Consider the following 23796-nt stretch of genomic DNA (forward strand, 5'->3'; position numbering starts at 1 on the left):
GGACATATGATTTATGTGTATAGGTCGATGGAAGAAAAAAGCTGGGCCAGTTATATATACAGATACGAACAATAATGCGAAGCATTCCCCAGGAGACACTAAACGGACCGGAAAATAATAGTGAGACTCCATACCTAGAGTAAAATAATGCCAGGAACCATCAAGAATAAGAAGACTGTGCAAGAACGCTAACATAGTAGTGTAAAAAGATAACGCCATATAAATGTGATAAAACACCTTATGCAATAAACCAAGTCAAATAAACGCCTATAGAAATGCCATCCATGCATGCAGAGAAAACCGAAACCGAAACCCAAAGATGCAAAATCAAAACTCCGAAGGATGCTAGCCTGACCCATGACACAATATCCCGTCCGTAAAAAAGCAACCCATAACTTTTTTTTGGAAAAGAAATTTTAAAAAAAACCCAGACCGTTTTTTAAAGGTCGCCCAAACTAAAAGCATAAACTCCCTCCGAGATCATAATAAATCGAAAATCAATAACGTTATGTTTGTTGTGCCTACCCGAACCTAATAAGGCTATTCGGAATAGATTACTCCGTTTCAAAAAAAATAGTTATTCAGCAATATTCCCGACAGTCCCAACACCAAACCATCCAACGCAGGCTTCAACTACGTCGTTGGCTGTATTCTCAGGCCCCCAAGCCCAGTCTTGTTTATCGGGCCGTTCGCTCCCACTATCCGAAGCATAACCATCGTCGTGCTCATCTTCACAACCCTTGTCAGAATCACCAGATTGAGGGTCAAGTGAATCAACATTGCTCGCAGCACTATTGAAATCCGCCATTTCCTCGCCCGGCAGATTCTCATCAAACTGGGCGGGTGGTAGACGTTGTGCTAGACTGGATATATTTTTGCTAATACTCTTCTTGGTGGCACCAGTACCTTCGGCGAGGGAGAAGGCTTCCGCAGAAGTAGTTCCTGCGACATCTGCGAACAAAGAAGCGGCACTACGCTTAACACTTTGCTGCAGTGGTGATTCTCCAAGAGCTTGCTTCTTGGTTGCTGCTTTCACAGCATTGGCCACGGCATTGCCTCGCATCGGATCGTTAGGGCTGGGGTGTGATTTTGGGGTGAGAGGTGCTATAGCTGCTGCCTTCCCCTTTGGCGATTTAGAACGCGTCTTCTTTTCATCTTTCTTGGAGGTTTTCTTAGTCGATTTAGTTTTAGCAATCTTTCTTTTTGTCTGCTTCGCGAGAACACTCTCACGACTGGAAGAACCAGCCCGGTTGATTTTAGTAAGGTTTTTTTTGGTGGTTACGGCATTCAACTTGCGAGAAGCCTTTTTGACAAGAGCCGTGTTTGTAAATTCGGGAGATGTGGGTGGGGTTCGGTACTGCGAGCGAAGATTGTACCTCCTCTCGACGGAGGAGAATTGAGAGTCTTGGCTAGCAGACTTGGTAGCAGCTGTTGTTGCTTGGGAGGCAGGAGAATGATCAGCCCTATCTGCTGGTGCAATCCTAGCTTTCTTTTTTGTGGGTGCACATATATCGGCTAGCTCGTCTTGATGATCTTCCTCTACCGTCTGTGATGGAGGTGTCTTCCTCTTCTTCCATGAAGCATTGGGTCTAGATTTTCTCTTCTTCGTACCGCTTTGGCTGTTCTCATCATCTTCTGACCCTGGTGGCTGGTCTTCTTCCTTAATGCAAGCCTTCGCGGCAGGATTTGGCTGTTTCCTCGGCGACGGCGGATCTCTGTCCCAGAGCTCAAATAGGGCTGTAACCTGATGCCGAACAGTGGCGGGAATACCAGTGGCAAATGGCGGAGACGAGCTCTTAGGTCCCTTTATTTTTGGCTGATTTATTCCAAGCCCCGCTTTCAAAATCATTGTCGTGGGCGCGCCACCATAAGCCCTCGGGAACCGGCTATCCACATCTTTAGTATCCATCCTCGGCATCACGGACTCTTCAAAGAAGTAGGGCATATAGAGGTTCGTCGGGGAAGCCGTGGTGTATTGGATAGCTGTCGGTACACTTCGGGGTTTTACAAGACCTTCCGAAGCCGCTTTGATTCGTGATTCGTAGTCTGCGGTTTCGTGATCGATAAAGTATTGGAGGTTTGTTGGGAGGATAATCCAGCGAGGTTGCTGGCAATCGTACACACAATGGCAGTTCCTGCAGAGAGTGACGAGATTATGGGGAGATGCCAGATGTCGAAGGTTTGGAGGGAAAATTCCCACGGTATCACGATAATTAAGGAACTAGATTGAACCCATATGAGTCAGAAGTCACAAACGTACAGAGATGGGATGAATAGTCATACGAGATCACGATTAGAGGCGACAACATTGTGAGCTGTCTCTAACATAACAGTGTTCGATTGCGAACAAAGCCAGCATTCCCGACCATCACGAGCCTTTACAACCAATTTTTCGCTGTCGTTCGGTTTCGAGAAGCCTGATGATAATGGATTCCTAGTAACCGATTTCTCAAGAGTAGCAGCTCGTCGCGAGCGAGTGCCAGTTGTTTTTTCGATAGAGGCGATACTAGCAGCAAGTGTATAGGTTGACCGGACCCTTCTGGAGGGGCGCTCCGATACGGTCACGATTGAAGCATTGGCGGAAAAAGAAACTTCTGGTAACGGTTTGTCATCTGCGCTGTCCCAAGAAACTTCTGCAATATCGTCGAATTTCCTTTTAGAGCTGCCACCGGAGGATGGAAGCTTCGGCATAAGTTTAGGGGCAGCCTGAGGTTGTTCTTCTAGCAGAGCGGGAGGTGGGGCGAGAGGGGTATGGTTGGTGGTGATATCGTTGTTATTGTTGTTGTTATTGATGTTCTTGTTTATATTAGAAGCGGTGTCACCGATCACAGGCGACCGAGAAACAGTTCTCCGAGCGGTACCGCGACCGCGTCTTATCTTTTGACGTCCGACCATGATAGCGATTAAGGATAGATAGCATTTAGGACAAGTCTTCGAAGGATTTGGGAGTCGGTGGTGGTGGTGGTGGTGGTATGAGGAGACGGTGGCGATAGTTGGTGGTGGTGATGTTGTTTTTGATGGGATGGCAAACCAAAACAAATTCTTTGGGCCGGTTTTGGCACGTCACCAACGACAACAACAAACATCACACGCAACACAAAATCAAAAACGCACAGCAGTTACGGACGTCAGACATGACAGGCAGACCGGTCCTCTATCGATAGCCAGTATACGTATCGACATCAAGTGTACTTCGTCGGAATATGTGGGAAATTAGCTATGATGCAGAAATTATATATCACAGTCAAGTTACAAAGTTCATTGTATTGTCACGAAGATTGAAAAGCCTATAGTTGCATTGCTGAGAAAATCTTCCATTTGAAATAAGAATATACATGTTCGACATTCTTGCCACCATGTAGAAGCTAATTTGATACCATGGTTTCTATCACAGACTATAGAGAAAACTACGGGGAAGAAAGACCGCACTAAAATACCAATCTAAAACTCCTTCCTTAAAGGAGTATACCTTAGTCTCACAGTTGAGGAGTCTGGCGACGAGACAACCTTAGTCTATATTATCCTCCCTTCTGCTGCACGAGCATAAGCAGTGTCGCAAGGTGGGATGGCTCCGTTCTATGGACTTGTTCGGCAACCTTTGGCACCTTTAGATTGCAAACTTTGCAGTCCCAGAACTGCAGGCCCTCTTTGACAAGTGGTGATAGGCTGGTGATTGGTTCTGGCGGGTCGGTCTCTGGCGGGTCGGTCTCTAGACGGTTCGGCATGGATTCTGCTGGAATCGCTGTCGGAGCTTGCTGTACGTTTACCTCTCCTTTCGCATCCTCCACACCAACTTCCCCCTTCAAGTTACCCGCGTACCAAATCCCCAGCTCTCGACAGGCCATCGCGTCCTCCAAGCTGTCATGGACCCCGTTTCCGTACTTCGTCCTCCCAGATCTAATCTGTATACCAGTTATCAGTCGGCACATAGCTTCTAAGCCTGTACCTTCATCGTCCAGCCAGCCATCCAGCTCATCATCACCGATTCTCTTTACTCGACTTTCTATCTCCTGCGTATCTACGATAGCTGGGTGCAACCATCTTAGGCACAAGAAGTCGTTCGTCCCTCCATGAACGAAAACCATGGTTTCTGGTCCTACAAACTCAAAAATCTTTTGTCTCGCTGCATCGCGGCCTAGTATTGCTGTTGAAGCGTTCGAAGCTGAGATGATATCCTTGTAGGTGATTCCGTGGATATGAGTAATCATATTCTTGATCTTCACCAGAGGCTTTACTATGTCGTCGATAAGGACTTCCTTGGTGAAAAAATCGATCAGGGTTAGCTTGATTAGCTCGGGATGGTCGAATCTATTCGTGGCCATTTCGCAATCTAATGAGACAGCTTTTCGGGCTCGCTTTCTTTGACCGGATGGTTTGAATTGGGGGGTATAATGCAAGTCCCAGAACTTTTGGGGTAAAGCTGAGTTGGTAGTCCAGTCATGCCTGGAAAATACGCGGCAGCCGCTGGGCTGACCAGGATATTCGATAGTCGTCGTGCGGCAGCAGCTCCAGATCTGATCCTAACTAGGGTTATTATACAGAAGAAATGTATGCTCTATCGAAGGAACAAGGCTGAGCTACCTGTTGTTGTTTTTTCCCAGGATGTATCCGACATTGCAGTTGCTGCTTGTAAGCTAATGAGCCATCAGGCTTTAGAGCAAATGCTTGGAAGGGAAGGTTAGTTTACTCTAATGACATACTCTACTTCGATACACAACTTAATAGTGCACTTACCATCGCATCTTTTACAGTACGCTTCATGCTTGTGCAAAAGCTCCTCCTCGCTAAACTTTCCGGTCCGATAGCCGTACCGCCTATACTTTTCACGAGGGAGCAAAAACCTCTTCAACGAACGTTCGTGCTCTTGCGAGAAAGGAAATTCGCTCCACCGCGTGCTTGGGCAAACCGCAACGCCGGGCATAATGATATTGTTTTGAGATGTGATGGTTATTAGAAACTGTAGAAGGCGGGTTATAGAAAACGGTCGGCTTATAAACCTTGAAGGGACCAACCAAATTACGCCAAAGACGCAGCACTAATAGATCCTGATTTGATGGTATGTCAATCGGTTGAAGCCGCTTTGATTAGGTCAACATTGATCATAGGGGTGCTGCGCTTCAATTTTCGTCCAGGAGTTTGTTGTGGTTCCTGATTGCCCCTTACTGTAGCGCTGCAAAAGAAGTGTCTACAACAGGGCGAGATGTGTACCGATGGCGCTAGAAAATTCTGCCTTCCCCAATCTACTCATGGGAATAATCCAATGCACAGAAGGGATCAAGGCCATAAGGGGAAAGCAATATGGAAGCCCTGAAATATATCCCTATTTCAAACTCAACCGAAATATTTATATACTGCTCTGAGGGACATATCTCACCCGGTATGCCTACTTCAGGGGCACTGGACTGTTGCAGCACCGTTTGATTCGACTGGCAAACTGTTTGCTACAGACACCACCGCCACCTGGATTTTTCAAGGCTTGCTCACGGGGGAAGACAGATTGGTGACAGGCAGAACCCACCGATCTGGGTAATCCATCCCTGCGTTTGAACTCCGAATGGGCCTGCCTTAGGCATGCCCTTGCCCTGCCTGAAGATTGTTGCACAAGCAACGTCGGGTGACATGCCCGGTTCGCGAAGAGAACAACATAGCACTGCCAATTTTGGCCGGCATGGTATTACATTCCAATATTGGAGAGGTATTCCTGCCCAGTGCCATGATTACTATAGATCATCCTAATATGAAGGTTATAGGGAGAGGTTACCGTTTTTCTGCGTCCTTCGGTTTGGTGGTATGAAATCACGAACGCACGCTACTGGTGCCAGAGACACCCAGAAACCCGCCCCAATAGTGAGATCATGATAGTCCGGTTGCATCGGTATTTGCTGCGTTGTCACCAGTGTATGAATCCGGACTGCATGCGTCTGCAGGACTTCACTTCACATGCATGCCTAAATCCTCTCTTCAGAACCATAGTTAGGAATATTCCGCTTGGATTAAGACAAACTCTCGAACGCGAGCCGGTAGGTATCTATACTTCATGCGTAATAGAACACCAAAGAGTTTTGCGAGAACCAGCCCACCAAGTAAAGGGCGCGCACACAGAACATATATACTATCCTAAGAGTCCTGCGAGCCAGTTTGTTGCCCAAAGTCCCAAGCACACCGAGTTTGTCGCGCTGGGCCCAAAAAATGCACCAAATTTTGGTGCATTGTGAGCAAATCCGACCAAAGTGGAATTCCACAACACAAAACCCAACTTCGTCCTCTTCTCGAAGTCCGGGCTCAACACATAACCAGACTTCCTTTTCCCCTCAATCATGTCATGCAATGTAAAACCCGTCGGCAAGCTGCGAACGCCGAACGCGAAATGAACCCCGGCCGAACTAGCTAACGACATCGGGACAGAGAATCCTTTCGCAAAAGCTAGGATCTCTCTCCCTTCACAATGTTATAGTGAGTCAGTCAATGGCTTCCTCCGTTGCCACGATAATCTTCGACACACATACCGATATACTCTATATACAGTTCTGAAACATTTCCAACTCGTATCGAGATATGTCCCCAACGAATACCTTCAAGTTCCGCCCCGCCACCCTTGCGGCTGGTGACGACCGCTGGTTCGTCGAAGCTTGGGATTCCACACTTCCCTACCTCGCTTCGATTGGGAGTACAAGTCAATGGCAATATATTCCTAGCAACCTACCCGGCGCTGTCAGCAAAGTTAAGAAGATGGTAGAAGACAGCGATTTATCCTCCCAAAAGTATCCCATTTCATCCCCGGAGGTACTATCGGAGCATGGAGTGCCACCGTTAGACTGGGATAAGGCCTATGTAGCAGAAATCGATATCAAAAGGGAGGATATACCTATCGCATTGGCAGACAGATACTCGAACGAACAAGGAGAGATAGTTACTATACCCGTCGGAGCAATGGTACTTCAGGGAAGGTCACCGGAGTACGTTCGTTCGGTGATACCGGAGCAGGATGAGAAGGATCCGTTCATTTTTCTTGCTTTCCTGATGACAGACCATAGGGCTGGGAAACTTGCTAAAGGGTCAGGCTCGGCGCTGCTTAATATTGCCAAGGAGGAGGTGAAAAGGTTGGGGTTGAAGAGACTTTGTGGAGATTGTTGGAGGGGCAATGGAAGGAGGTTGGTAGGGTATTATGATGGCCAGGGGCTTAAAGCTATCGGAGACTTCGATGTACCCAAGAATGAACAAGATTCGTGGGAAGGCGCTGTCACAGAGTGGAGAGCATAGCGCAAAGAGTGGGGTCCAACGAGGGGACGGTGGAACAGATATTAGTTGGAGGTCTTTCTAGAGGAATCCTTTCATATAGACATCATATACCTTTACATAGTTCTAGACTGTACATATCTACCTAGGTAGGCATCTACTATCTATCAATCCCCTTGTATAACCTAATCCGGTCAGCTTTAGGTTCAATGTTCCTTGCCATCACATCCTAGTTCCTTATGCCTCAATTGCGCAATTGCGACGCTTGGTTAATATAAAGAGACGCAAGCTTTATTCACTGCGGGCAGCTCTATACCTTGAATTCAATAAGATAAACTAAAACTCATTGGTTCTCCATACTATGTACGTATACTGTGAAAGGCGTGCAGGCGTGGCAAGGCTGTTGTTAGCCGCTATTTGATTGCAAGAGTACATCCTTCACGTATCGATTCGATATATGGAGAAATGCAACAAAGATTTGTGTTGACTTGTTGACTGGTTCCAATCCAGTCCCATCATATCAATTCATTCAATTTCCTGTGCTACCACCAATTTGTTCCTAGTTTTGCTCTCTTAAGATCTTATGCGCTCCATATACAAGTATAATATGAAATAAAATGTAATCTTAACTCATAACATTCATATCACAAAAAGGACACCGGCCGGCCGATACCTTCCCTATCTCACAGTGGCTTCGATTTCCTGGACAGCGGGCCTCTCCTCATCCTTCTGACCTCCAACAACTGGAACATCATCAAGGTGAATATTGTCGCCAAGTTGTTTTTCGGTGGCCTTGCTCAGGATGTCGTTGTTCTCAGAACCCTCGAACAAGAAGGCTAGTTCTTCGAGAGTACGTCCCGAAGTTTCTGGGAACATGAAGTAGACGAAGATGATTTCGAAGCCGAGCCAGACGCAATAAGTGATATAATACTTCCATGCGATGGCTTCCAGGGCAATTGGGTTCACAAAGTTGTTGAAGAAGCCAGCTAATCTGCCGAAAGCTTGGAAAAATGCCTAAGAACGGGGTTAGTATGAGCCAGAGGCTTGAATTCCTGGCAGGTGACACTCACAATTCCGTTTGTTCTGATGTGGTATGGGAAAAGTTCGACAAGGTAAGCTAGTAACATAATTAGTATCCCTCAAAGCGAACCACTGATGGAACATAGGTTAGGAAACTTACTGTATGTCAAAGAGTTGTAACCAACGTTGTAGAACGGACTGTACAAGAAAATCATAACCAAGACGGCATAACCAGCGGATTGGTGTTTCGTCTGTGCGTACTGGGATGCAGAAATTGTCCAAGAGACGTATACACAGAGCAAGCCAATAGTACAGATAAAATATCCGGTTCTGCGCTTCAATAATCTCGGCACATTGAGAGCAATAATAGTACCGTTCAAGAAATCCCAACATGTTCTTCCAAGATTAATTCTAGTTTGTGTGCTCTTCTCGGTGATGCCAGCTTGGTTGAGAATCCGTACGAGGTAGTAACTGATGAGAGTGTTTCCAGACCATTGGGTGAAGAGACCCAGGAAACCAGTGATGGTGGCTCTGCGACGATTACCGGGAGTTCTGAAAAGTTCTCGCCAGCCAAGTTTGGAGTGTTCGAGTTCGATTGTAATCGCAGTTTGGACTTGGACAATTTCGGCTTTGACGAGTTCACTGTCGGCGTCGCCTTCCGCATGGTATTTAATGAAGAAATCTCGGGCTTCTTCGATTCGATCTTTTTGGATCAACTGCGAGATGAAATATTGAAATTAGTGGAGGAGTTCGATCGAGGCTGTTTAATCAGGAACTCCACTTACGAAACGAGGGCTTTCAGGCATCCATGGCATGAAAATAATTTGCAGCAATGACGGAACGACTTGTAGGAAACTTGGGATTCTCCAACTCCAAGTATTCGGCATGGCAAATGTCCCCAAGGTAATAGAAGCCGCAATGATGGCCCCAATGAACCAAGATGCATTGAATACAGCCGTCAAGGTTGCTCTTTCCTTTGGATAGGCCGTTTCACCAATGAGTGCCGAAGCACCGACAATGCCATAGGGAATACCAAAACCGAGAATAATACGAGAAATAGTGAACATGGCAACTAGAATATCCAAGGAATTTAGCATTGAAGGGGTAGGTACGGGCGAATCTGGGGCTGGGATTGGACATACAATTCTGGCTTGCACCCTGAATGACGGCCCCGATGATCATGATTATGGATCCGAATATGATTGTCCATTTTCTTCCCCACCTATGAGAGATCATTGGGACGAAAGGAAGACCGACAATAGCTCCCAAGTTGTATGAAGCGCTAAAAATACCAAGTCTTGAACCACGAGGAAAGTCGAAATATTCATCCCAGTTCTGGACTGCCTGAAGACCTGAGGACAAAACAAAATATTTTGGGTTAGTTCTATAGATCGAATACTGACCCCATATCGGCAGTACATAGGAATTTTCACATACCATTCATCATGGAAGAATCAAAACCAGACGTCATTTCAATACCAATACATGTCGGGAACATGATCAGGTATAGGTATCTAAGATTTTTCTTCTTGTACCATGGTATCTTGTCCTGCTCAACCAAAGCCGTCACGATTGGATCGGCTGGGTTACCGATTTGTGCACCCATGGGAGCCATTTTTTTGTTTGGCGGTTCTAATTCTTGCCTGTGGGGGATCTAGAGGTATCAGCCTTGAGCAAGAGGGAGCTTGCCTTGTAAGCTTATCGACAGGCTTACCGGTATAGCTAGGTGAGAGCTCAACTGCAAAGGGAAGCTACCCTCCTAGCCTTTATATAAACCTCGATGAGAGAGGGGGACAGGGAAAGAGGGATTCGAAAGAGCAAGCTATATTTTGTTTCTGAAGCTTCCCCAGAAATTGAAGTGGATCCGTTGATGAAAGGTCATGGGGACGAGAAAGTTTCTCTCCACAGCGGCCCAGAAAGCTTTAGACCGTCAATCTACATATCTTACCTTCGCCTTAGTAATACGAAGTTAAGTAATACTAGCAGGGATAGTCAAGAGCCGACAGGTCGGACATCGTCGACATTCCCATGTCATTCAGGCACTTGACCAAAGGGGAAAAGGGAAAACTCTCAATTGATCTGATTATCACGGCCACAGCATTGGCCAAGACGGAGAAAGGCGTTGTTAGGAACCTGGGTATAATGCGTATTGGCCTCATATAATATTAGATGTTATTAATTCTGCAAGTCTTGAATCGATTCGAGAATTGAATACGAGCTTGGACGCCGGACATGAGTAATGGAACATGTTTTCGGTGAATCTGTTAACATGTTTCAACTACGGGAAAAACCAAGACTGGATAAGTATTCCCAGGCATCCAAGGTATTGTTATAATGCGATATATTCGAGAAACTAAGACGAGACAGCCCTCCCCGGTTAAAACCAAAGACAATTGCAATTGCAATTGCAACATGCAACAATGCCATTCATGTGGGAAAGGTTACATACGAGGTGCTTCCCCGCAAAAGGCTTAAGAAAAAGCGCCTAAATAATGTGGGCAGAACTAGAGGAGGGTAGCGATATTCGGCGTTCCCGCCCTTCCCTTTTTGATACAAAAATACAACAAGGTCAATTTTCCGGGTTATCAAGCTACATGCAAGCGAGAAGGTTGGCTTTTTCTCGGGAGAATGCTTGTTCGATGCAGCCTGGCCTGGGGAGTAGGGGTGTTTAACCGGTCAGACCGAGGGGAAATCGCTGCTTTTCCTGATTCGGCCGAAGGGCCGAAAAACCGTATCCACCGAATTTATATGCCGATCCTGACTCGTGCTACAGCTACCTTGAGAAAAACCCTCATTGCTGTTTTGTTAGATGATGATGTAGGTATATACCTATTATGAAAAATTAGAATTGGAGCGACGAAGGCGACCCTGGTTCATGTTGGGATTTGGCATCTGCCGGGCATGTATTCAGGCGCTGTTTCCCTGGTGTTATAGCTATAAGGATTGGATTGAGATTATAGATTCGAGATCTGTGGCGGCAGAACTCTTGTGGTTTCCTTTCGTTTATATACTTTCTTAGTTTCCCCCATTTTATTTCAAGGTGTGGCGCCTCCGCTTAAATGGCTATTTCCCATGGAGCGAGAAAGCCTGCAGTACGTACCGAGATTCAATGTAAATTGAGAAACTTATGAAGCCAACATACTCAATCCGATCGATGGTGGAAAAACATTTTACCTAGTGCATGTATACACTACAAGCAAGCTCAATATTTGAGTCAAGGCGTTCTCGCATTCATGCGAGACTTCGGAAAGCTTTCAAGTAATTCATTGAAGAACTGGTAGAAATTTCGGCATGTTATCGGTTCGAGGATATGAAATCTAGGAAAGAAGATGGAAAGATTGGCTTGGCCTATGACTTGGCTGATAGGTTCGTGGGGGCACTTTTCAGGCGTCATTGGGGGTTTCCCCGCAATTTGGCTCGGGTAGTTGATGCAGAAACATAACACATTTAGTCTCGTCCTCGACATAGTTAGACACAATTGTGCGAGCGAAGCCACCAAGGCGACTTTATTCTTTGTAATGGAGTAATGGAGCAGTGGGGTAATTGTGGGCCCGCGGAAAAAATCATAAGCTGAGTAATGGACTATTTTGTGGCCAATCTGGAGTTCAATTATCCAGGGTTGGTCAGCATACTGTATTCCCAATATCTCTGACATATAACATAGCTGAAGCTGACCAAAAACTCCGCAATTGCGGGTTAACGAAGTAACCATAATCATGGGTCGCCGGACTTTTGAGGCGGGGCCTTATTTCGAATTCGTGGATCGGTTGCTTTGACCCCGGCCTGCATTTCGTATTGGCTGCTTGGCAAGACTGTCTTAAACATCCCGGCCATGCAATGCAATGATAACGTTTTCTGCTCAACCATCGAGTGGCCGTGGAACGTACGACTTGATTTTGGAACTGGCAAGCAGCTACTAGAATTGCTTTATCCTGAAGCCATATGACCAACTTTATACCTGATGGGAGTAGGTGCTATACCAGGTTCAGAACTTATACATTTATGGGCAGCTTGTCAAGTTTTTATACTATGAAGTTCGAATATTCGAGTTACTAAGTTCCATGCATTGTATGCTTGCTAACTTTAGCGCGGAATTTAAAAAAATTGAAGGTAGGTTTTAATATTTCGGCTGGGAAAAGCAGTTTGTCGAAGTTGATTTGTCAATCAAGCAAAGCCAAACACACTACTAAAATTCATTCCTTCCAGAAGGCTAAGCACAGAGAGCAACTTAACCTTCAGAAACAGAATTTCAACCACGTAGGGATTTATACTGTGCCGTTATTCGAATAATACAATGCAACCGCCTGTCGTCAACCTAGAGCTTCGGTGCTGGGAATTCAAAAATGCTGCACGGGTGCTGTATATGTCGCTGTTCTTTCGAAGTAGCTGTACATCGACTCCTTCCGAACCAGCGAGGTATATTTTTCGAACCTTCCAGCCTTGAGATATGGTACGGCCTAGTTTCGTATTGCAGATGCGGTCCACACGAAGAGGTATGACCACCATATCGGTAATACAAGATGAGCTTTGGCTGGTATGTGAGGGCCGGTATGGTGATGCATCAGCACCCGGTGACATTTCTTGTGCTGGCGAGCTCCCACTTAGTTTGGCCCTATGACCGGAGTGAATGCAAAACTAAATGATAGCTATCGTCTTGTTTGAACAGGCTCTTCTACCAAGATTCTTTGCTTGCTCAGTTTGGGCCATGCGGTCTCAATATCACGAACTCCACGGAAGTATTACTACTTGTATGTACATATATGTTAGCTCTCCACATTTCGAAAGGAACAAATGGGGATATCTGGCTATAGCAGATTTCATATACCAGCTTTCCGTGATGTAGCCTTGAAGCATTATCAACGCTAACGAAGCAGTCCTGTCAGAGCATTACGAACCGATACAACCTATAAGGATGCCACAGCTGCCAGGACCGGGTTTTTGCCTATTATTTATTCGATGGGAAATTATGTCTAGCCTCGTCTGGCCTGTGAGGCACATTCCGCCATATAAACCGAGTCCTTGGGCGCAGTTGTTCGGGGTCTGCCCTCATGTGTTTAGTCCAAATGGAGGCTATCAGTTCATCTAAGACTGGCAGATACCATATCAGTTGCCTACAAGAGGTGATAGGCACCGGTCGGACTGCTTAGGGATGATGTTCTAGTGGCAGTTAGAGATGATTGTAGCAGGGTTTTACGAGATGAGCCATGCTGAGGTGGGTATAATCTTTGTTTGGGACGCTAAACGCGAAACTGGAAGGGTCCTAACTAGTACTAAGTACCCTAAACAACTAGACTACTAAGTACCTAACTGTGAGCCCTTCTCAGGTTAGACTGGACCTCATATTTGAATAAGGAGCGGGATAAACCAATGTTTTCGCCGCTTCACCTCCCACCATCTTCTTATCATCACTCCATAACCTCACCCTCATCAACTTTCATCATCAGTCCACACCCATATCATCAATTCTATCATTAGTTCATTCTTCACGTCACCAGATTATTTGTTGCTTTTCTTTCCAAGCCCTAGCAGGTGGGCCTCGACCCTCTTGGTCCCCTTTCAGAACCTACACCTCTGCTCGTATTTGGGGTAGCTCAGAACTATCTCCCCAGGGTGAATGGTGAGGAGCGACAACGAAAGAATGCCTAGAAGCTTCTTTCTCAATCGTTCTATTTCAGTGTCATCCATTTGTCATCACGATTATTCTGATTAAGAAGAAACCGTTGCTAACACCTAGGCCTTCTAAACGGTAGGCTTAACACCATGGCGTCTCTAGGCTATGATGCAACGGACGGAGGCAAAACTGGCTATAAAGTCTTGCCTCTCGTTATATCCGAGGAGTACGGGAAACTTCCTCCAGCAAAATTAAGTCTGTGGGATGGAAAGACAAGGTCTTGGGTTCAAGTCCTCAACGAGAAGTTGGACTCACTGATTGGCGTGCGATACGCTATCAGGAATAGTGGAGTCCATCTTATGGCCATCCAGCAGCTCGATACCCCTCAGCTAGAACCGCTAGACGAACCCTCAAAACCACAATTTGGAAGAGTTGCCTCTCTTGTTTTCGGAAAACCCCCTAAAGCTGGCCCCATACTTTATAACGTGAAGAAAGTTCCACGTGATACACGTCGACCCCTTGACGGTAGATGCTTGCGACTTGATTTTCGAATTTTGGACGGCGGCCTCGTTTTTGGCGTCGACATAACGGAGTTAAATGCTTCTAACCCTCTCGGATTTGCGAGTGGTGCTAAATTAGCGTTAAAGGGTATGCTCGATGCCAAGTCTAAAGTTCTGAGCTTCCAAAATGAGGGAGGGTCGATCTGGCTCAGACTAGAAACCTCCCAGATTCTCGAACCTGAAGATGAACCTTTAACAGTACTTTGGTCAGGCAAGTCAATGTGGCTAGGCGTCAATGAACGTATCTTGCCTTGGATCGATATCGACAATGTTGAAACTAACAGCAGGTCCGCGGAGCTAAGCTCTCCAAATACTACTGCTAATACCCAGGTAAGATCCCGGCCCCGGTATCCTCGAAGCCGGATGCCACTGATCAGTTTTGAAAAACTCAAAGGTCCCAACTATTACCCACGTCACAAAAAATAGCCATACTCCGACAACCCACCCCAAAACTATGCTTGGGGAAAAGACTCCAGACGAAAACACTGCTCTCTCAACTCTAGAACGTACTTCGAAACCTGGTTTTTCTTTTCCCAATTTAGGAACCTCTCTCGACAAAGTTGCTGTCTTTTACTGGGAGCCTGAGGTTCAGAATTGGACCCGTATTTTGCCAGAAGCAGCGGGGCAAACTTTTGGTCTTTCTTTAAACCTTCAGCTACTCCCAAACGGAATCGAGTTCAACCTGCTTCACCAAGTTCCAGGATTCGTATCCAGTTCAGGCAATTCTGGAGTTAAAACCACACAGGTATTAGGCTCCATGAAGTGGTACCTCGGAGAGGAGTTCACCAACAACATTCAATACCACATTCGAATGAAGGAAAGTGATGGGGGTCATCGATTACCAGTGTTTTATATTAATCTTCCGGAGATCTTCAAGATGGAATTAGCAGAAAAGGGCGGGGAAATCTTTGATAGCATGATCGACGTGGCTCACCAGATCTTCCTTGAAGCCAAGCACAAAACACAAGCTAAATCATACTCCAACCGATGGATCTGCGTCAAAACAACGACTACCCAAAACTTATCATTTGCTATGGAGATTCTTCAGCGTGAGGGCTCTCCATATACTCTTTGCCGTTCAAGCGCGGTCCCCCGGCGGTCGAGGACATGACGCAGCGAGCCACACCACCCGTACACGTTTTATAACCCCTCAATCTTCTGATTGTTATCATACTACTCTTGCTTTCATCCTTAAGCCGATTTCAAGAGTCTGAAAAATATTCTATAAGCGTGGCATAAAATCACAAGGTTCTTCATACTTGTAGATCGAAAACACGGTTTAATACTTGATACGTCTGCAAAGCTCTTTGCTGCCAAAGTAGCGTTGAATTTTACGGAATGCCTACAACATGCTAAATATCTAGCTAAAACTGATTCCAATCGAAAAAACACACACAATATATCACTAACGCGGCTTCGGAGGGGATATCTTTGATTTGTCAATTCCAACTTTAATTAATTAACATGCAGTTAGGTTTGCCCAACCAAAACCCAAGCTCCCATCATAACCCCTCAAGAGACCAGTACTCAGGTAGATCATTTTTCGAAAAGGACACTGAAGATCGGAATTGTAGAACCGGAATGAACTGAAATGCAATGGAAGGAGAGAAGTTCAGGAGACCGAGACTCGATTGTTGTCTGCAAGAATTCACATCAAGGGCAGATGTGGAAAGGAGGTAGAGGGTTTAATTGCCGTATAAGCTTGTCGTGGACGGCCGTAGACTTAACATTAAGCCATTTAGTGCTATTGGTTCCATGTTAGTAGTGATTATTTTCATAATGGAAGATAATTATGTATGGCCAGGTTTGTTTAACATACAGTGCAGTTTGTGCAAGAGCAGGCACCACATTGGCCACCACAGCAGGTGCAAGAGCATGGATCCATTTCGAAGAAGGTCTCGAGGGTTGGGCTTTAAAAGCTTAAGAAAATAATTCGAGTTTGGGAGATTTTGTAATTCTTAGGCAGGCTGATATCTGTCTGATGAAGAGAGAAGTCAAATTAGATGGGGGACTTCAAGGCCCTTTTATAGACAAATTTCGTCGGTTTTCTCCGCAGAATTTACATTTCTTCCAATCGAGATGTTTCTTATTCCTCCTCGCCTTCCGTGATCCTTTTTTCCCGTGCGAATCCCCTATCAGCACACGACGGCAACTTTTCCATCCACGAAGCCAATTAATGATACCTGGTGACAACACCAACACCGTTTGGTAGCTTCTCAAGATATCTTAGTGCGGGGTATCAAGGCTCTGTGCCGCTCATGCAGTTTTGATTCCTTCGATGCGCACCGAAAACCCTTCATCCATGCACATACATAACGGGCGCTCCTGCCAGCACTTGGCAACCTAGCTCCCAATCATCGCTTGCATATACTCCATGCCCAAGCTGCCTATAAACGTCGATCGATATACGTGTCGGTAGATTTCAAACTTCCAGAGCTAAGGTACCTTTTGTTTTGACGTCGCATGACCAGATCGATTGTGGGGTTATTGACATGAGATAGATGGGTATACAGCCCCCGCGCCTGCCAAGGACCGAGCTACTCAAAGCTCGATACATGCATATGAATGTGTTTCAGAGATTAGCGGTACTGGCAGTTAAGGGCAAATAGCATTCACTTGAAAAGACATTCTCTGTCGGCAGCGCTTACTAGGAAGTTTTACAAAAGTAAAGTGTTGAAATTTAAAGGCTATTCAAGTAGCTATAGGTACGAAGTAACATTTTGAGATCTAAAGGAATCAATATGCAAATAATGATCATGATCCTGGCGCCGCGGAACCGGCAAGATAGTAGTTCAGCCTTCAGCTTGAGCTCCCCTTTTGAGAACATCCAAAAGCATAACATGAATTTCCGTAAAAGCATAATGTCCCCGAGAATAGAGTGATTGTCAACGGCAATTCATGCCACCTATTTTTCTTATACTGAAAGGACGCTTTGACTACTTTGATTTATAAATTTATCGATCGAGTTCCAAAACGTCACCGGCCATCTAGATCTATACCCAACACATATCTTCAGGCTTCGAGGTTACTGACACGTCAACCAACCTTGCTTCGTGTAACCGCACTTTGAGTTGGAAATATTCACCCGTGCCCCAAGTGAGCTATTTATCACATCGGGAAGAGCGATAAGGAGAATATTCATGTGAATTTGTAGGCTTGAACGTCCGGTCAGACTTGCCACAAACGAATTCGGCGCCGTAAACTCCCTAGTGTTTCTGTGTGGAGCATGCAAGTGGGGGCACAGTTAGTCACAGCGAAAGGTACCTTTTCTATCAGTATCTGAATCGATTATTCTCTCTATGGTAGGTCGACCGGTCCTCTCGCTCAGTGCCAAAACAGAAAGCGGCAAAAGCGGCCGCATCCGACTGGTGCACCGGTGACATTACGGATTTTGACTAATGTTCAAGGCGCAAGTAATGGGATAGGAAAATTTGACAATGATGACCACGCGGAATAGGTGCTGCATCAGAAATAAACAGTTTCAGACCTGCATAGATACCGGCGTTATGATACAAAGAAGATTGGCAGGCGTCGAAACTTGCAAGCGAGTTGTGGCGGTCTGTGGGAGTTACTAACGGCATTAGTTGCGCATGCTGACACCCTGTAAATCGAGCGTCCCATGCCGTGCGGAACTAACTTTCCTTCTACGGCTTCGTGCAGAGCTTTAGTGTCTTGTTTATGGGAATGACGAGGGTCATTTTCGAATGCCTGTGCCGTTAATAATGTTGGCCCAACTTCCAACAGTCCATTTTGCGTTGTTTCCCAGGGTATACAGCAAGACCGATGTCGATAATTTGGAGCCTGTAAAGTTTTCCAGATTTCGAACTCGTAGATACTTCTACATTCGGATTTCGAAATTTCCTGAGAGATTCCAAGCAGCAAGTGCAGGCCCCTGCCCACAGCCCTTTCGTGTGGCACCCTCCTACAAGTCTGGCGACTAGCTATGCGTCGACCAGGTTATTAGCCCAATTGGCCAATTCCAGCCACATTACATGCACATTTACATTCTACACTCCATGGCTAATTCTCAACATGCAAAAAACGCGACCAGCGACACCATCACGGCTTTTCACTTCCAAATATGAGCTTTTCTCGTGGATTCTGTCTTGAGCAACTCCCCGACCGAACATTTTAGGTGAAATATTCAGCCACCACCTATCAGGGAAAAGTTTCCTTGGAAAGTGGAGCCTCATTTCGTCTCAGATCATAGCCGACCTTTCCTATAGCAGTATAGCTCCGACCAGCCAAAGTTCCGACTGCTACCTCATTTCGTCCGCTGGGTGCTTGTTGTTTCCCTTCGGTCCCTCCTTGTTGGATTTGTTGGCTGAGTGGAAAGCCTTGTCCCTTCGAAATGTGAAAAAGCGCAAAGAAATAGCTGGGGATGGGAGGGAAATTTTTACTCAAGGGAAAAAAAAAAGCTAAACCCCACGATCATAACCACCCACCTTTGCATTGGGGGCTTTCTTAGCTTCGAGAAACTCACACGCAAAATATACGTAACCGGCTTGCATGATAATTTGTCATATTACCTTCACAAATGTCAAAATTTTCATCTTGTATTCGTATCGAGGAGAAATCGAATGTCTCTGTATGCGATGACGCATGCAGCCGAAACCTTGGGAGTTATCTCAATTCAGTTAACATGCAGACAGCAACGTGGGGCCCGCAAATATTGACCGACTTCGGGATCATGCGAGCAAGGAAGCTGATCAACCTGTAGACCCTGTGGAATTCTCGGAGCGTTGGAATTATATTACTATCTCGGGTTTAATTCGTTCATCCATTCAACCTGACGGGACCCCCCAATAGCTCTGCACCGAAAACCAGACCCAAACAGGCCACAAACACCAGCTTGTGACATTTGATTGTCAGCATGGATAGACTAGGCCGGCCCAAGACCTTGAATTTTCCCCATCTGCCGCTAGAATTAAAATCGTATGTCTCATGACATATTCCCTCTGACCTGTTCTTCTTGCCCACGCAGCGGCTGGACAAAGAAATATATCTTCTTTCTTTTGCCTTCCTCCCCACCCCAACTCTTTACACCCCACGAGGAAAGAAAAACTTTTAGCTATTCGAGACACACGCATGGGGACTTCCTTATACTGGCAGGATTTACGAAAGTTTTGAAGTTGATGGGAAAAACGCAGCGAAGGATGACATACCTATCCGACCAATGCCGACGAATATACCACCGGTTCCACGAAGAGCTAGCCTAGAGATACAACCTAATTGGAAGGTAAATTCTCGGTGGCTATTGAGGCAGCAAAGAAAGATTTAGAAGTTTCGAACGGTACTCCTATCGTCTCTTGAAGCCTTGAATGGCTCGTTGATATCCCGGGTTTCCAACCAGTTGACCAGATGGCCTACAACAATAATCGCTAACTCGCAGAGACTCCTTGGAATACACGTATGCTCTCGGTATCAATAATCTAATTTATCCTCTTTCATTTAGAGCGGTTCATTCGCTCAAGCTGGAAAGCACTACGCAGAAGCCAGCAGCGGAATAGAATTTACTAGAACCCAACACAACGCTCCATGATCGATCGGGGGGAGCTGCACAGCAGATGGAACTACTACGAACGCCTGAAGAAACATTTACTAATGAGCCAAAAATTAGTTTCAAAGAATAAGGTTGGCCATATAATGATCCTTCAACATCTTTCGCTATTTCCTACTACCCGTTGCTTTCAAATCTTCTCAGCACAATGACGTTCATTAAGACAGTTTCGCAAATCTTTCTGACCCCTTTCACCTAAGCATACTATGTCCATGGGCCCATGAACACTAATGGTTCTTCCATCCACTTTCCTACTCCTTCTTTTTTTGGTAGGTCTCTACCCTATATAAACTTGGCCTTAACATATTTCGCGCTCCAGCGTGGAATTATCACGATTATAGGTCTTACCTTAACACCGGGAGGAGTTCGGCTTAAGACTACGGCGTACGGGCGGAGACGATGAAGCTACGAAAGACTTTTTACGACTTTCCGGTTGTTTTGGCGGCTTCTTAGCACTACCATTATAAATTGTCCTTGCTCGATGAAAGACCTAGTTTTTTGTAAGGGGGCGACAAGAGTGTGTTTGCGACGACGACGAACTGTATACTTTCGCGATCGAAGAGCGACAGGGCGACGATTATAGACTTTTAGATAAAATACAAGACATACCTCACAGGGTCTTAGCTTAAGTGCTCAGAGTACTGTAATATCTATCTGTTGGAACGAGGCCTTCTGTATTAGTTATTGTTAATGGATTTATCACCGGCGTTCTAACTTGCCCTCGCGTGGAGGTCTATTCTCCGACCGCCGCGACATGCGTGATAGATCGGGCACGAGACAAGATCAATCCATGCGCTTTCCCCTATTTTACCTGACATACGACTGCGAAACGTGCTGACTTAAAAGTGATAACTGCCACCATGGCCTACTCAGTTTAGTTTTACTCGTTCAGTATCCCTCAAATTGGATCTAGCTACCAGCCGTACTGAACGAACGCTATATTCCGAGCACTTCCATCATTCTCGGAATACCTATCAACCGGATCGAGCCAACAATCGCAGCGACTAACAGGATATACTGATGGGCACGATTTCGGAGACCCCCCCTTTGCGACTTTTAAGAAAGAAACCGGTTCAGGGCTACATACATAATCAACATCCGCCGAGACGTGGATCGATCACAAATTCTCATGTCATTCAATAGCCATCGAGGCAAATGATCGGCGGTATATCCTTGAGCCATGGAATAATAATTTTCCGAACTCAAAATTGGCTTCAAACGTGGCGTGATCCTACATCAGCACGTTTCAGTGTGGCATGATCCATCATTACGAGAAGGTGTCTTATGGAATACTGAAAGTTGGTCGCCAACGTACCTTACCTAGACCAATAGAAGGGGAGATTTTGAGAGTCGTCGAGATAGTACGACGGAGATAATTTGGAGGTTGTATTCGCAATCCATTCTCGAAACATATTGGGAAGATCTTCATAATTCTTCTATATTTCATGCAATAAAACTCCTGACCGTACATATATACAAATCTAACGCCTTTTATGAAAACAATATCGAAACGAAGTGATACAACACCCAAACACTGGCGCATAAGGGTATAATAATATATACAAGAATCGGCGTAATTTTTTGTCGCAAATTTTAAAATCGTGTGTAGATATCAAGGATGGTAGGAATAACTACTACTATTTGGGAGTAAAGAAACTTCGAAGGCTAGTCGGCCTGACAATATGAGGGCTAGTTGGACCCTCCTCCCCACTGTTTATGGTATCTAATTCCATATAGATAGAATTTGGATCTGAGCTTGGGCTTCGTGGGATTTTAATAGGTCCTGATCGTTTGATCTCTGGATCCACCGACTGGGGATATAGGTATGCTGGGAAATAATCTTGAGGCTCCCTAGGACCCTCGAAGATATAACCTTTCCGCTCTCTCATCATAATAGTGAAGCTACCAGGAGTCGATATTGGAGTCAAGGTGTCTGCAAGTTCGAAGTTGGGTGTGGGCAGCATACTATCAGTGAAGACGGTCGATGCGGAATCCACAGAACTAGAGTAGTTATTGAAGCTGAACTTGGGTGGGGTAAGGTTGGAGAAATCCAGGCGAAAATCTGGGCCAGGTGATGCTGGCGGGGAGTTAGAATGAACTTCTTCATCTTCTTCATCTGACTCATAGATGGTGTAGAGGAACATTGGATTCTGGTAATGAGACTAGTTAATATCATTTTCTAAGTTTTGGTACTATCATATAACGTACCTCCTCAGATTCGCAGTCAGCGCATAAATCTGAAAACCTGCTCGGGTATGATTTCTGACAGGTCGAGCACAGAGACTCTCGTCGAAAAGTATATCGAGGCATCTCAGGCTCTGGGATTGGTAAAGCAAGTAATTGTGAAGTGGCTACAGGCGTGATTGGCGAGACTTTCCGCCGTTCTGTGAGGTTCGAAGCGTATGTGTTCAACATTTTCTTATATCGTTATCGGGGGGGCCTCGATTTCCAGCTTAGTATATTTGGACTTCGCGGAGATGGAAATGGAAATGGATAAGCTTGCAAAAATATGACGTTGAGAAGAATAGTGAGAGTCTATTAATGGGGAAGGAAGAAGATCGTCAAGGTATTATATATCAACTTGATTTACATGACAACAGGCCTCGTGGCAACATAAGGTTCAGAACATATTAGATCAGTGATGTTCCGGAACTAATTCCCCGAGGTTCTAGCTCCAACCATCCGTAGTCAGTAGGAATTGCACAAAAAAGCCATCAAGGTTCTGGATTTTGATTCTCAAAAAGCTTTTATTCGACGGGTTTTAACCATATATCGCCGGATAAGGAATTCCTCCCCGTTGTTCCCAACTGTCCGGAATGGTAACCTTATTTAGCGAGAAGGATGGAGGCTGAAATATTACGGCGCTCTCGTGTCGACTTGCCAACATATTGATCGGAAGCCCAGAACCTCGAATGCCGCTAGGAGGTGCCACTCAAATGCTGGAGTTGGGTCCAGAAGCGGCCTGAAACCTGTTCCAGACCTGTGCCAGACTCTATCGATATCTGTCATTCTGTTCCAAAAAGAAACAAATATTCTATGATCCACCCGGTTGGATTCATATTCCGAGCACCGGTACATACCGATGTTGTATAGCACAGTCGAAATTCTATTATCTCTGGGTCAAAAGGTATGAGATGCCGCCCCGGATATATTACATGATATCCGAACGCGAAGGTTCGCATTGGTTTCGGAATGCAGTCGAACCTGTGAGTTAGGGACGGCAATGTTGTATTTTGCGGAGAAAAGCGTTGCCGAATTTAACCATTTTCGGTTCAACGCAAGCCTCCAACTAATGGCCTAATATTCAACCACCTATACAATATGTAAAGGACGGCCTACCAAGATATTCGCATATTAAAATCAAACGGATAATATCTATATAGGGGTTGAATATTTCTAGCTAATCCCCATAGGAGCCTGCTATGGCACGTAATTTTAGCTGACATCCTAAGGCGTTCAATTTCATTGTCTATCTGCACTGTAAATTATAAAAAAGGTTTACGCATTATAACTTATAGATGCATCTAACGATTAGCTGGTAATCTGTAGAAACTAATAGAGCGCTTGCTCAAATCTATGGAGCCTCATACTATTAATATATTGTCACTGAGCCTATACGGTCAAAACCCTTCTAAATATTTCCCCCGCTGCAAATAGTATAGACAGAACCATTAAGCTTTTCTTATGCACCTTGCAGCCACGTGCGACAGGACCTAAACTTTAGAAGCTTTCTATATTTAGCCACCGAATTTTTAGTTAGCGTTCAAAATGCTCGATAATCCTGGATCGGCCGCCGGCAGTGCCGTTGC

The 23796-nt window shown here is 45.4% G+C and overlaps 6 protein-coding genes across 6 annotated transcripts; 2 read left to right on the forward strand and 4 right to left on the reverse strand.

Annotated features, from left to right (window-relative positions):
* Positions 1-577: 577 nt before the first annotated feature.
* AOL_s00078g579 (uncharacterized protein) lies at positions 578-2895 on the reverse strand (the record flags this gene model as incomplete). The annotated part of the gene is made up of 2 exons (XM_011123842.1): positions 578-2221; positions 2284-2895. 2 exons carry the CDS (start codon positions 2893-2895, stop codon positions 578-580), a joined length of 2256 nt encoding a protein of 751 aa, XP_011122144.1.
* Positions 2896-3518: 623 nt separating this feature from the next.
* AOL_s00078g580 (uncharacterized protein) lies at positions 3519-4921 on the reverse strand (the record flags this gene model as incomplete). Its single annotated transcript, XM_011123843.1, has 3 exons — positions 3519-4520; positions 4582-4664; positions 4735-4921. The coding sequence occupies 3 exons, from the start codon at positions 4919-4921 to the stop codon at positions 3519-3521; spliced, it is 1272 nt and encodes a 423-aa protein (XP_011122145.1).
* A 1634-nt stretch (positions 4922-6555) lies between these two features.
* AOL_s00078g581 (uncharacterized protein) lies at positions 6556-7260 on the forward strand (the record flags this gene model as incomplete). Its single annotated transcript, XM_011123844.1, has 1 exon — positions 6556-7260. One exon carries the CDS (start codon positions 6556-6558, stop codon positions 7258-7260), a length of 705 nt encoding a protein of 234 aa, XP_011122146.1.
* A 654-nt stretch (positions 7261-7914) lies between these two features.
* Positions 7915-9871, reverse strand: AOL_s00078g582 (uncharacterized protein; the record flags this gene model as incomplete). The annotated part of the gene is made up of 6 exons (XM_011123845.1): positions 7915-8250; positions 8307-8353; positions 8417-8972; positions 9042-9328; positions 9399-9608; positions 9694-9871. 6 exons carry the CDS (start codon positions 9869-9871, stop codon positions 7915-7917), a joined length of 1614 nt encoding a protein of 537 aa, XP_011122147.1.
* Positions 9872-14016: 4145 nt separating this feature from the next.
* Positions 14017-15538, forward strand: AOL_s00078g583 (uncharacterized protein; the record flags this gene model as incomplete). The annotated part of the gene is made up of 2 exons (XM_011123846.1): positions 14017-14757; positions 14822-15538. 2 exons carry the CDS (start codon positions 14017-14019, stop codon positions 15536-15538), a joined length of 1458 nt encoding a protein of 485 aa, XP_011122148.1.
* A 6086-nt stretch (positions 15539-21624) lies between these two features.
* Positions 21625-22402, reverse strand: AOL_s00078g584 (uncharacterized protein; the record flags this gene model as incomplete). The annotated part of the gene is made up of 2 exons (XM_011123847.1): positions 21625-22137; positions 22196-22402. The coding sequence occupies 2 exons, from the start codon at positions 22400-22402 to the stop codon at positions 21625-21627; spliced, it is 720 nt and encodes a 239-aa protein (XP_011122149.1).
* Positions 22403-23796: the final 1394 nt, after the last annotated feature.

Source organism: Orbilia oligospora (genome assembly GCF_000225545.1).
Source record: "Orbilia oligospora ATCC 24927 unplaced genomic scaffold scaffold00078, whole genome shotgun sequence".
NCBI classification, from domain to species: Eukaryota; Fungi; Ascomycota; class Orbiliomycetes; order Orbiliales; family Orbiliaceae; genus Orbilia; species Orbilia oligospora.